Source organism: Xenopus laevis, chromosome 4S (assembly GCF_017654675.1).
Source record: "Xenopus laevis strain J_2021 chromosome 4S, Xenopus_laevis_v10.1, whole genome shotgun sequence".
NCBI classification, from domain to species: domain Eukaryota; kingdom Metazoa; phylum Chordata; class Amphibia; order Anura; family Pipidae; genus Xenopus; species Xenopus laevis.
In genome coordinates this window covers 102007312-102019697 of record NC_054378.1, presented here as the reverse complement: position 1 = coordinate 102019697, position 12386 = coordinate 102007312, and the positions used below count along the sequence as shown (strand labels likewise).

The 12386-nt window shown below is 40.3% G+C and overlaps 1 protein-coding gene across 2 annotated transcripts in view; it reads left to right on the top strand.

The window, feature by feature from the left end:
- Positions 1-8425, top strand: part of gga1.S (golgi-associated, gamma adaptin ear containing, ARF binding protein 1 S homeolog) — a 29726-nt gene extending 21301 nt beyond the window's left edge. For both annotated transcript variants that reach the window (XM_018259581.2, XM_018259579.2), the window contains 5 exons: positions 626-783; positions 2561-2739; positions 2853-3022; positions 5876-5986; positions 6492-8425. In XM_018259581.2, the coding sequence (XP_018115070.1) occupies positions 626-783; positions 2561-2739; positions 2853-3022; positions 5876-5986; positions 6492-6602 (729 nt within the window). In that variant the 3' untranslated portion in view covers positions 6603-8425. The remainder of the gene's footprint in view (positions 1-625; positions 784-2560; positions 2740-2852; positions 3023-5875; positions 5987-6491) is intronic.
- The last annotated feature ends 3961 nt before the right edge of the window (positions 8426-12386 follow it).

Here is a 12386-nt window from a genome sequence, read left to right as displayed (position 1 = left end):
TATGTAGGGGATGCAACCAATGGGATTTGCAAGCTTTCTACCAATACATTTGAAGGAATTTGATAGATATTCAAATCTGGGTGTAGATGAGAGGGCGGTGGGCCGGCTAGACCCTGGAATGCCCCCTGTCTCTCCCTAATGGAGACCCTCTTCTCATACACAGAGATCAGAAAACAAGGATTTTACCTGGTTAGTGAGTAGATCCATTCTGATGAAGAGTTCACAGTGATTGTTTTGTAATAGTTCTATATATTTTAAAGGTATCATTTATGCCATTCATGACTTTTTTTTTTGTGCAAAAACATGTTTATTCCATAGATACATACTGACATCTGCTGGATGTCACTGATCTTGTAATCATACTGCTAGTTTTGAACAAGTATTCTGGACACCTATAGGCTGATTTGTTACATCACACTAGTCAGGAAGCAAATTGCAAGTACAAAAATAAAATACCAATAATTCAACTTTCCATTTTATGTAATGCAGTAAGTTTTCTAATTATTCAACATTCTGGAAGTCGAAAAATTGTTCTGGCACTGCTTTTACTTCCTCTATTAAGTATTCAGAAAATTTCCCTTTCTCTTCCCCTCTCCAATTGTGTAATTTAACCCTTACAATACAGCCTCCAGAAACCATGACCCCTGCTTCAAATGAGAAAGTAGCTTCCTCCCACCCTCAGCCTCCTCTCACCCAAGGTAGCAAAGCACTTGAAGACCTTGATATCCTAGGAAAGACACTTCTTCAGCAGTCTCTGCCACCCACTGTGCATCAAGTACGATGGTGAGAATATATTAGTCTGGTCATTTTTAAACTTTATTTCACAAATTATTTCAGATAATAAATGAAAGTCACTGTTATAGGCATCGTAAATAATTCAACTAGGGATGCACCGAATCCAGGATTCAGTTCGGGATTTGGCCTTTTTCAGCAGGATTCGGATTCGGCCAAATCCTTCTGGCCAGTGGCGGAACTACCGGGGGGAGCAGGGGGTGCAATTGGGCCAGGGCCCCCCGGCAGCTCGCGCACAGACGATTTCCGGCCGCAATGGCCGATTTCATGTAAAATAATCAGATACGGAGGGGGGGGCGGGGGCCCGGCGGCATGTCCCGCACCGGGGCATGCCCCCCTCCAGTTACGTTACTGCTTCTGGCAGGCCAAACCGAATCCAGGGAGGGAAATCGCATGACTTTTTGTCACAAAACAAGGAAATAAAAAATATTTTCCCCTTCCCACCCCAAATTTGAATATGCAAATTAGGATTCGGCTCGGTATCTTTCGTGAAGGATTCGGGGTTTGGCTGAATCCAAAATAGTAGATTCGGTGCATCCCTAAATTCAACCAACTGAAAACCTTTTGTATTGTAAAGTGTCACCTTGTCCTTTTAACTTGTAGAGAGGTCCCTTCCCCTTGTTAGCCTAGGGTTCTCTTTCTGGTGATTCCCTTCCCATGCATAATTAATGCAATACGAATTGAGGATTTTTAGGTCTACTGTTTGTTTATTTTACTATTTAGACTGTGTTATCATGAAATACATGTGTCTATGTATTACCCTGACTTTACGTTGCATCAATATTGTAACGTTTTCCTTTTGGGTAACATAACAGCTGTTGCTTTGTTATGAATAGTAAGAGCTTGCTTGGTTTTATGCTGGGTATGGACTAGCAGCCTCTGCAGAATCAGTGCTGGTATGGAAGGCAAGCTCTTTTTGATTGGAACTGTTTCTAGCTTATCTGTCCCTGATAAGACTTGCTCATGGGGCCATAATCAGCTGGTATGGCCCAACTGTTTCTAGTATTTGGTAATTGGTTCATGGTAGATCCAGTCATTTAGGTCCATACGCATGTATAGTTGCACATGTACTTTGCTGCACAGAGGGGACATTAAAACATTGCTTGATGAATGTAAAGCCATGGTGTTTTTTGCCTTCTCGAGACCACAATGGGCATACAAATTGTTTTGTTAATCTATTTTATCTTGAATTTCAGAAAGAATTATATCATGCTGTCCCAGCTATTTTGATTGTTTTGAGATGGTACAGTTTTTAATAATTTGCTCAGTATATTGTTGCAATGTGCCATCAGCACAAAAAAAAACAAATAGGTACCACATCACCAATATTTCAGATTAATATACATAGGACGGTGACTTTTTTTATATGTATGCAAGTATTCTTGCCATGACATCTAGATGCTAGATTTAGTTCCAATGCATGTTTGCTACTCTTCCGAAATATATTTTGTTTGCATGTGCCAGTTAGCCAAAGAACTCCGCTTAGCTCTACTTATCCAGACTGTAATTTTAGAATGCTTTATTAACAGAGGGGTTAAACTGAATTGAGTCGCCTCTATAAGTATGAGGAACTTGTGTTTTCTGTATTTTATTTCTTTTACTTTGTTTTCGGTTTTTACCTTCTTTGGGACTTTTATTATACCATTACCATTTGGGTTTAAATTTCTACACTAATATTTTTGGATATTCTATGTTTTGATTGGAAGCATTTTGACATTACTTACAACTTACTTGTTTCTTTTTATGCATATTTTTTTTTTTTTTACAGGGAAAAACCCAGTCACAAGCCAACGTTGCGTGATCTCCAAACCAAAAACCCTCCTATTGCACATGCCTCACAGTCTGTAGTTGGTCAGTCTGTTGGCGGGGAACAGCCTGCTCGGTCTCCTGAGAAAACAGAAATCTCCCTTGCAAATGTCAACGTGCTCTTGGAGTCCATTAGACCAAGTAAGTGGAATACAATTTGTCAACAACAACAACATGAATCTTTCACCTGTTTGCCTTCCAACCTGCCTTTCAAAGCCTCACTTTTATTTTTATGTTCTTCCTCATCTCTGCAGGTTGTATCCTCCCTGTCATAGTGTATGACCAACAAAGTTTTCGAGTGTTGCTTCATTTCGCCAAAGATCCCCCTCCTGGAAGGCCGGATGTCCTTGTAGTTGTGATTTCCATGCTGAGTACTGCCCCCCTCCCCGTTACTGGAATCAGCTTTCAGGCCGCTGTGCCTAAGGTAACAACTCTTCCCTTGCTGTTGTGATTCCTAATTTATTTAAAGGAAAGTAAAGCTAGTGTGGGTTCCATTTTCTTTAAATGTCATGCAAAGTTATATTTGCTGGGGCATTCCAATGTAGTTTTTTTATTTATTTTTTTTGAATGTTTTATTTTTCAATTTTCCAAAAAAAAAAAAAATGTTTACAGTAACAAAAAGAGGAAAACTAAAGAAAACGGAAGGGAGAGAAGAAAGAAGATAGAGCGAGGCTAGGGTTCCAGTTATTTTGTGCCTAGATAGTACCTGAGTTTCATCAAATATTTTGCAGGTCTAGCCAGGTGTCCCATATAGCTTTAAACTTCTCCAGGCAGCCTCTCACCAAGTAAGTGAGTTTCTGGTGTGGAAGAGAATCGTTCACCAGTTTCCTCCATTGCTGCAGGGAAGGGGGGATCAAGGTATTTCCAACACATTAGGATTGCCTTTTTGCATAATGAAGCAATTGTAGGTAGCACAGTCTAGTGTACGACAAGAGCTGTAGGTCCCCTGTTAGAATTCATAGATTTTTGCTAAGCGGTAGGGGGTGAAATATGCCCTGTTTAAAAACTTGATTTGCATATATCATAGAAATAGACAACTCTGGGACTAACTTAAGAGCATTTTTTCCTCATCTAGCTCAGGGATATCCCTATGCCATTTCACCCTGTTTTGGTTTGGTCAGGTCTCCTCTATGCAATTATACCTCTAGTGTTGTTTCCGCTAAGTTTACGGGCCTTGTGGGGAATTGTACAGAGAAGGCATGTCGTATCTGCAGATATCGTAGCCTCTGGAGGGGGGTGAAGCTCTTGTTGTAATGCTTCGTAGCTGTTACATTCTCCACCAGAGGTAATATCCCCTAGGGTTTTGATTCCCATGTGGGCCCATCTAGAAATATCTGGTATGGAATGGAAGTGTGGGAGATGGTTATTGCCCCACAATGGAGTTCGGGGAGACCAGGCATCAGAGAAGCCTCAGACTAACTTCTGAGACTTGCAAAAGGCATGTACGACCGTTTTTATAGCAGGAGTAACATCATAATGAGAGGAGGCTCTACGGCAGTGATCCCCAACCAGTAGCTCGTGAGCAACATGTTGCTCTCCAACCCCTTGGATGTTGCTCCCAGTGGCCTCAAAGCAGGTGCTTATTTTTGAATTCCAGGCTTGAAGGCAAGTTTTGGTTGTATAAAAAGCAGGTGTACTGCCAAACAGAACCTCAATGTAGGTTGACAATCCACATAGGGGCTACTAATTGGTCAATCACAGAACTTATCTGGCACCCCAGGAACATTTTTAATGCTTGTGTTGCTCCCCAACTCCTTTTACTTCTGAATGTTGCTCATGGGTTCTAAAGGTTGGGGATCCCTGCTCTACGGTAAAGGAGTTTTGCAAGAGCTTCAAAGGAACCTACTACTGCAGCCTCAAGGACCACAGATGGGTTATCTGCTCTGGGAACCAGACGCCAATGGGCGTATACTAGTTGAGCAGCGAGAAAATACAATCTGAGACCACAACCAGAGGCCAGCGTCTGAAGTTCTTTAAAGTTTAACAGTGGATGCTCTCCTGCCAACAAGAAGCCCCTAATTATTCTTTCTTTTCCAGCAAACCACTGTGCCTGAGGGGTAATGGGAGAGTTGTGCAAGGCATATAAGAACTTTGGCAGGAAGATCATCTTAAATATATTTATCCTGCCAGGAGTAAGTGGCAGATCTTGCCAGATTGAAACCTTATTACTTAGTGCCCGCTCAACAGGGCTTACGTTTAGGTGTTCGTATCTGTCAAGGTCCCTATGGATAGTTATGCCCAGATTTTAAATAATGGTACTACCTTGAGCTGCAAGAGAGTGTCCGGGGTACCGCAGGGAAGGGGATCAATGGGGAAAATGACCGATTTGGATTGATTAATTTTGAGTCCCGAATATTGACCAAATTCAGCCGCCACTTTAAGGAGGTTCTCTAGGGCCTGGTGTGGGTTAGCTAAATATAGCAGCATGTCATCAGCATAGAGGGATATTTTTGTGACTACATTCCCTATTCTTAGGCCCTCGATTCCAGGATTGCCCCTAGCCTGATTGGCCAGGAGCTCAATAGCCAAGGCAAAGAGCATAGGGGAGAGTGGGCATTCCAATGTCTTTAAAAGAGTTGGAAAGTTCTAATTACTGAGGAATTGCAAATGTAAGGCGTCCCAAGTAAGTAAATTTGTTTACCTGAAACCCTGGCCCATTGCTCCTTTTACCTGAAAACTGCACTGGCCTGGGGTAGTTTTGTAGGAGCACCACATTGAGATCTTCCACTTCTTCATTCTTCTCTACAACCATTAGGGAAAGTGAAAAGCTGTATTTTTTTCTTAAGTTCAGCTTTTTTTCTCAACAGAGATAAGATTCAGAAAAAAGATGGTGACATGGTGCTTCTGCAGTAGTACCCCAGGCTAGTGCAGTATTCAGCTAACCAGAACATTTTGACACCCTTCATTGATGATATTTTTAAAGTAGAAGGAAAGGTATAAACTGCTTTTCTGTATTACACTACACCCCACCCAACAGTCAGATGAGTTTATACTGGGCTTTCCTCATTTATTGTATAAAGCATGATTTGTGTGTGTCATTGTCCCTGTATTAGGCTTCAATTCTTGCAAATCAAAGCCATTTCAGCAGTATAAACATTACATGCATAAAACAGTATTAAACAAATGATGAGAAACACAGTTTTTTTGTTTTGGAAACCTTAAATTAAAATCATATTTACATTTGTTTCTCCTACTTGTGTCTACATTTTGTATATGTTATGCTCTACTTTTTATAATTCTTATTTTGTTGTGTGCTTCCATGTTTCACACATAACAGACAATGAAAGTGAAATTGCAGCCTGCGACAGGAAGTGAGCTCCCACCATTTAACCCCATCCTGCCTCCGTCTTCTGTCACTCAGGTGCTGCTGCTAGCCAACCCCACCCAGGTAAGAAGTCCGTTCACAGTAAATGCACTGAAAAAGTGGGGTCTCGTATATGCATTCAGGAAAATATTGGATAATGTAGAACAATGATTCCCAACCAGAAGCTCATGAGTAGCATGTTGCTTACTGACCCCTTGTGTGTTGCTCCCAGTGGTTTTAAAGCAGGTGCTTATTTTTAGAATTCCTGGTTTGAAAACAAGCTTCAGTTGCATAAAAACCATGTGTACTGCCAAACAGAGCCTCCTGTAGGCTGCCAGTTAAGCAATCTCAATCCTTATTTGGCACTCCAGGAACTTTATTAATGCTTGTGTTGCTCCACAACTCTTTTTAGAATTGAATGTGTCTCACAGGTAAAAAAAGGTTGTGGGTCCCTGGTATAGATGAACTAATGTAGTGTTGTTTTCCACTTACCAAGGGATGGAGTGTGCGGTGAGTTTTTATTTACATAGTCTTACTTACTACTCTGTTCCTTGCTTATATTAATTATCATCTTCGCACTTGCTCACAGGACAAGGTTCGCCTACGATACAGGCTGACATATATCCAAGGGGACCAGCATTTTGATGAAATGGGAGATGTGGAAGACTTCCCTCCTGTGGAGAAGTGGGGGAATCTCTAGGACATAAACAGAAGGTGGAATCAAAGTGGGGGCAAAAGGTTACGGGTAAAGAGTGCGGTGACCTTTCTGCTATGTGACAGCAGTGTGGCAGAGGATATGGCAAACAGAGGCCCTGGACTGCACTAGATATCATATTCTAAATGCAGAGGCTGTTGCTTAGTGCGAGGTTTTAACCAAAGCCCTTTTACCCACTGCTGTATGGATCTTTCCAGAGGGATGATGTGTGTTGGCCCTGGCACCTTTTGCTGTGGGAAGAGGACCCTTACATCTCAAATTAGATTTTTATTCCTGTCTTTTTTTTTTTTTTTTTTCTAAAGATCTGCTTAACTTTTGTCTTTACTGAATGGGTCTAAAATACAATTTGTTCTGAAGGAGGGGGAGCAAGGTCTTTTGTTCCTAGTCGCTTTCTTTCACCCACTACAGAGAGATGCGTATTTATGTATTGTGTCAGAGGAAGATGGCTGCTACTTTTGCACATAAGTGTGATATTTTATTCTGTGGTCTCTTTGGCCTTGAAACAGCACTTTTCCCATAGTTACCATATCGATATAATGTGCACAGTTTCCCTCTCAGGCTGATGATCTGGTCATGGTCACAGACACACACTCTGCATCATGTGTTTTACAGACAGAATGTTCTATTCAGATACAAGAGACACACTCAGGATGCAGTTACTGTCTTATGTTCACCTAATACTCTTCCAAATATATCCACATGTAAAAATGTCACTTCTCCATTCCTTTTCTAGTAAACAAAAATTGTTCAGACAGTTTTTACCAGTTGGTAGGTGCAAATGTTGATTCATACTCATCCTTGAGTAGAAAAGGAGCTGCTGAATCAAAAAAGTGTTTTATTTATAGAAGTTCCAGCGTTTCACCTCCACACAGTCAGTCTCTCTCTCTCTCTCTCTCTCTCTCTCTCTCTCTCTCTCTCTCTCTCTCTCTCTCTCTCTCTCTCATATGTCAACTGCATTTTTGCAATAAATGTTAATTGTAATGGTCACTGTACCCTGCATTAAATATAGTTTCTTTTTTGCAGAAACACAAATGTATGCCTGGCAGCTTTCCCACCACACAAAGCATCCTGTACAAACCCAAGCCCTGATCAAACAGATATTGTGTTTGTAAAGACATCATACACTTATGTGCTGAGCACAGCTTACGTCTATGCAAGCTTTACCCAGCACTAAAAGGAGCCTTAACCATACTGATGCCTGGGGGTATTAAACCGTAGTTTCATTCTGCACACAAATGCACATCCTACTGAACCTAGTGCAGACTTCATATGATACAAACAGTATATATTTTGGCAATCCAGTGAAATTAAAAACCTGCTAGAACATGATGACCGCTTCCCTTTTTCTTATAAGTCACAGATCTGCTGACCCCTCCCATATTTAGGAAACTCCATAGGCATTTTCACTGCTCTTCTTGCTGTTATTTGGCTGTATTCAATGGCCTTAATCTGCACTAAAAAAGTTAAAGGTCGACCATCTGAATATCTGATGGGAAGCTTTTTAATAAACCGGGTTTGGCACAAACAAAACAGTGATTTCTCCCTGTTCTCGTCATGGCCTTCACTGTGAATATTTTATTTTAAACAGATCTCACCTCCGCTCTAGGATCCTTCATGCCCGCATATATGACTGGGCTGCATTATTTTAACGGAAAGCTTGTGGAAGAAGTTTCACCTGCAGTTAAGAGGGAAAAACCTTATGCTTGGTGTCTAGAATATATACATTTGTTCATATTAGACTGATGTATTAAGTAATGAATTCTTGCCTTTCTTATTGTTACTTCCAATAAAACAAAACGATAAAGGTTCAGAATGTGTAATTATGTATTGCACATCAGTGACATCAGAGATGAAGCAAGTTACAGCTCTGGCACCTACTACTGCATATGTCACATCAGTGCATCTGCCAGGACTGCTTCCATATTAAGTCCCTCCTTTGCCCTTTGTACCCTTAGAGGGACATGGGAGCACTGTTATTTCTCTGCTCCTGTATTTTTGATCAAGGTTAGTGACCCAGCAACATTAATTTTTTTATTCTTATAAAATGTTCTAATCGTATTTATTTCTAAATCAGACTTCTTTTATTAGGCTAAGACTTCCCTCTGCTTCTCTCTGATGAACTGTTCTTTTTTGCTCAGTAGGAAGCTTTATTGAAACAAGCTTTTAACATGTTAACTTAGCCAGGTTCAACCTGTTGAATGTAAGTACATTCATGGACATTTATACATTCTATACATTGCCACAGTTCTGGATTAAAAAATGTAGAGCTGCCTCCCCCTGGCCCTTGGTGCCTATTTTACCAGTGCCCCCCCCCCCTCCCCTTTAACACCTAGGTTAGGCTACTTGTTAGGCAGGGACACTTGAGACCATAACGTTCTTCCAATGGCACCAGATTTGGATGTATTTGAGCACCTGTCCTCTTTTGTTTAGTACAGTATAATCCGTTCTAGGGTTGCCAAGTCCTCCATATCTTTTTTCCATTCCTGGAATGAGGGTGGTGTTAAGTCTTTCCAATGTAGTGTGAGCAGTCGCCTTGCCTAGAACAAAGCTTTGATAATGAACTGCTTTGTATGAATATCCAAAGTGTCACCCAGGTTAATTGTTAGCAAGCGGTTCCTGGCATCCCCTTTCCCCCACTCTGGAACAGCTGTAGACAGCCAAGAGGTGACGTGCTTCCAGTATTGTTTCACTCTAGGGCACCCCCACAGTGTGTGGAGTAGAGTAGCTGTCTCTACTTTGCACCTTGGGCACAGGGGGGAAGGCAGTATTTTGGAAACTGTTCTTTTAAAAGCAGCACTGATTTCAGCTCATTTACTTTTCTCCGCCTCGTTAATATTTATTGGGAGGAGAAAAGTGGAGGAAATGCTTGTGTGCCCTCAGCCTTATGTCTGGTTACTATGGTAAGTAGGACCTAAGGACTAAATTAATATTTAGAAAAACACCTCTCCTGGTCCCTGCTGCTAATAATATTACATGAAAGAGACCTATTGGACACCTCTGGAGTGGTGACAGATTTACCTCTGCTCCATAATTCTCAGGTGAGCGTTTTGTCATTAAGGTTTGACTGTCCCTTCTGGCCCAGTAGTGTGCTTTACATTTACTTTAGTATTGGCGACAGTGATAGGCGGCGGTTTCTGATTTATGGAAGCCGTAGATAAAATGCTTTCTTTGACAATGGCTTAAAAAAATCTAAGCCAAGAGAAACAATATAATTTCCTAAAGAGTGCTATCTGTTGACACACACAGAGGAACATACAACTGAATAGCTAAATAAGAAGGAAGGCATTTTTAGACATGTTTCAATAGGGCGATTGCCTTTTTTAAATTATTTACGGAGCTAGACCACCTACCTGTACACCAGTCAGAATAGAAGAATATTAACATTTTTCCAGAGCTTAATACCAACTCTAAAGGGCAGCAACACAATCTGTGTAATGCACCAGTAAGCGTTCTGCAACACTGAGTGACCCAAAAACTTGCCAGGTGCCTTACTGACTGAAGTTGGATAAGTGCAACATTTTGATTGGCTGTTGTCAGAATACTCTTAGGGGCTGATTTATCAGAGTGATTTAACCTCTTAATATTTAAGATTTAATAATTTATTACACCTCAGAAACAAGCAGTTGACCATATTTGTTTATTATTAGTGCAGTTTATGTAAGTCACGTGTGGGGATTAGTCAGACAAATTGAAACATTATCCTTCAATGCTAAATGTGCCAATTTGTTGAAAGCAATGGTTGATAAACCTGAAAACCAACTGAACTGCTGGGAATCCATATAAATCTGCCTCTAAGTCATTTTTGGCATTCAACCTCTAAAGTTACCTTTAGCGTGTCTGTCAAACTTTTTTTCTCTTAATGTGAATACTGGAACTGCTGCTGATACTGTGCTCTGGTGTGACTGATGGGGAAGCCACAATTGTTCCACTTCTCTAACCTCAACAAAACTGCGCTTTCTGAAACACCTAACAACACAAACTAGGAAGTGCTCCTGTTTGAAGGGAACCTCATCTGTTTACTCATAGTTAAAACATGCTCTGCTGTTACTCCATTTATATCCTTAAAGGAGAACTAAAGCTTAACTAAAGAAGTAGCTAGAAATATTGTAAATTATGTTTTTGGCTTCTGTGTCAGCCCGAGGGAACCACAACCCCTTAGCAGTAAAGATCTGTGTCTCCAAAGATGCTCCATTAGCTCCCCATCTTCTTTTCTGCTGATTCACTGCACATGCTCTGTGCTGCTGTCACTTACTGAGCTTAGGGACCCACTCACAATATACAGTACACATACAATATAAATGTCAAAATAAAAGCTTCTCAACAGCTGTCGCAGACACTTTCCAAGACGGTGACCCCCCTGTGAAAAGTTTGAAGTCCTGGATCATTGCTGCTATTGCGAAGCTGAAACTTTAGGCTGATGCAATAAGTTAAGTGTGTATATACAGTGTATATATATATATATATATATATATATATATATATATATATATATATAAATTTTTAGGGTTTAGTTCTCCTTTAAGCTCTCTAGCAGTATGATGTTTGCAGTTTATTCAGCATCCAATGAAATCTTTCCTTCACTGATTTGTGCCACCTCTGTCAATGAGTGACAGTTTTCAAAATGTTACAATGGTTGGTACTTGATGGTACAATGGTACTTGAAACTGTGCAACAGATTTCTAAAAAATATGAACACAGATGAGAAGATACATGCTGAAGTATCTCTGGCCCCCTTTGTAGTCCAATTGTTTTATGATCTGTTTGTTTGGTAAGGTTGGCGATCTGATAGCTGCAAAAAAAAAACAACAACTTTTTGTGCCCCAAATTGTACGAAATTGTGGGTCATCTGTGCCCCCTCCTCTTTAGCTTCAGTCAGTGTAGACCTGTTGTTGGGGAAGTATTTATATGTAAGTTGTATATGGCCCACTGTTCTTTTAGGAATGTAAGCTCAGAATATGTTTGATTTATATACAGTAGCAGGTGATTTTAACAGTAGATTCATGTTCGTGCCCATTTTCTAGAAGCCATGGTTAAACTTTATGCCTCCTAATTAATTAAACTGCACAAATCATCCTTCTCAAACTGATGTACTGGACCAAACCTTTCTCTTATCTGCTGTCAAATTACACGTTTGTGCTTTTTTTTCCTGTTTATTCATCTTTAGTTGATATCAGTGTTTTAAAAGCACAAAAAAACAGAAGATTCTATTTTATAGGGTTTAACAGAAGTGTCCCTTTTGCTTTCCTTCATTTTTTTTCTTTTACTTCCACTTTTATCTTTGTACTGCCAGCTAAGTCCAATAACTGTTTTTCCTCCCAACTGTTGTCTTTGATACAAATTGTGTGTGTGTGTGTGTGTGTGTGTGTGTTACAGGTGCCGGGCCGGCAACACAATGAGTTATGTAATTTCGGGAAAAATAAAAGCTTTATATCAGACATTGGTATGTGTGTAAATGATTTAGCATACTCTCGTTCCTGGTAGTGCTATGCACCCTATCTCTTGACTGGGTAGTGTTTACTTGTATCACTGAGTATGGGGTGGGGTGTTATTACTAAATCATCTGATGTTACTCTCAAATTTCAAAATCTAGATGGCAAAACAGTTTTTTTTTTTTTGCATTTTTTCCAGCCACTGCTGCACTTCCATATTCTTTTATTGCAGGTTTTAGGTGTTCTTTCCACATTCTTCCTTTTCTCCCCAACACATATTCCTTTTACAAATTTGTTCAAGGAGGTGATGAACAGGCTCATTTTAAGCCAGTTTAAGTCT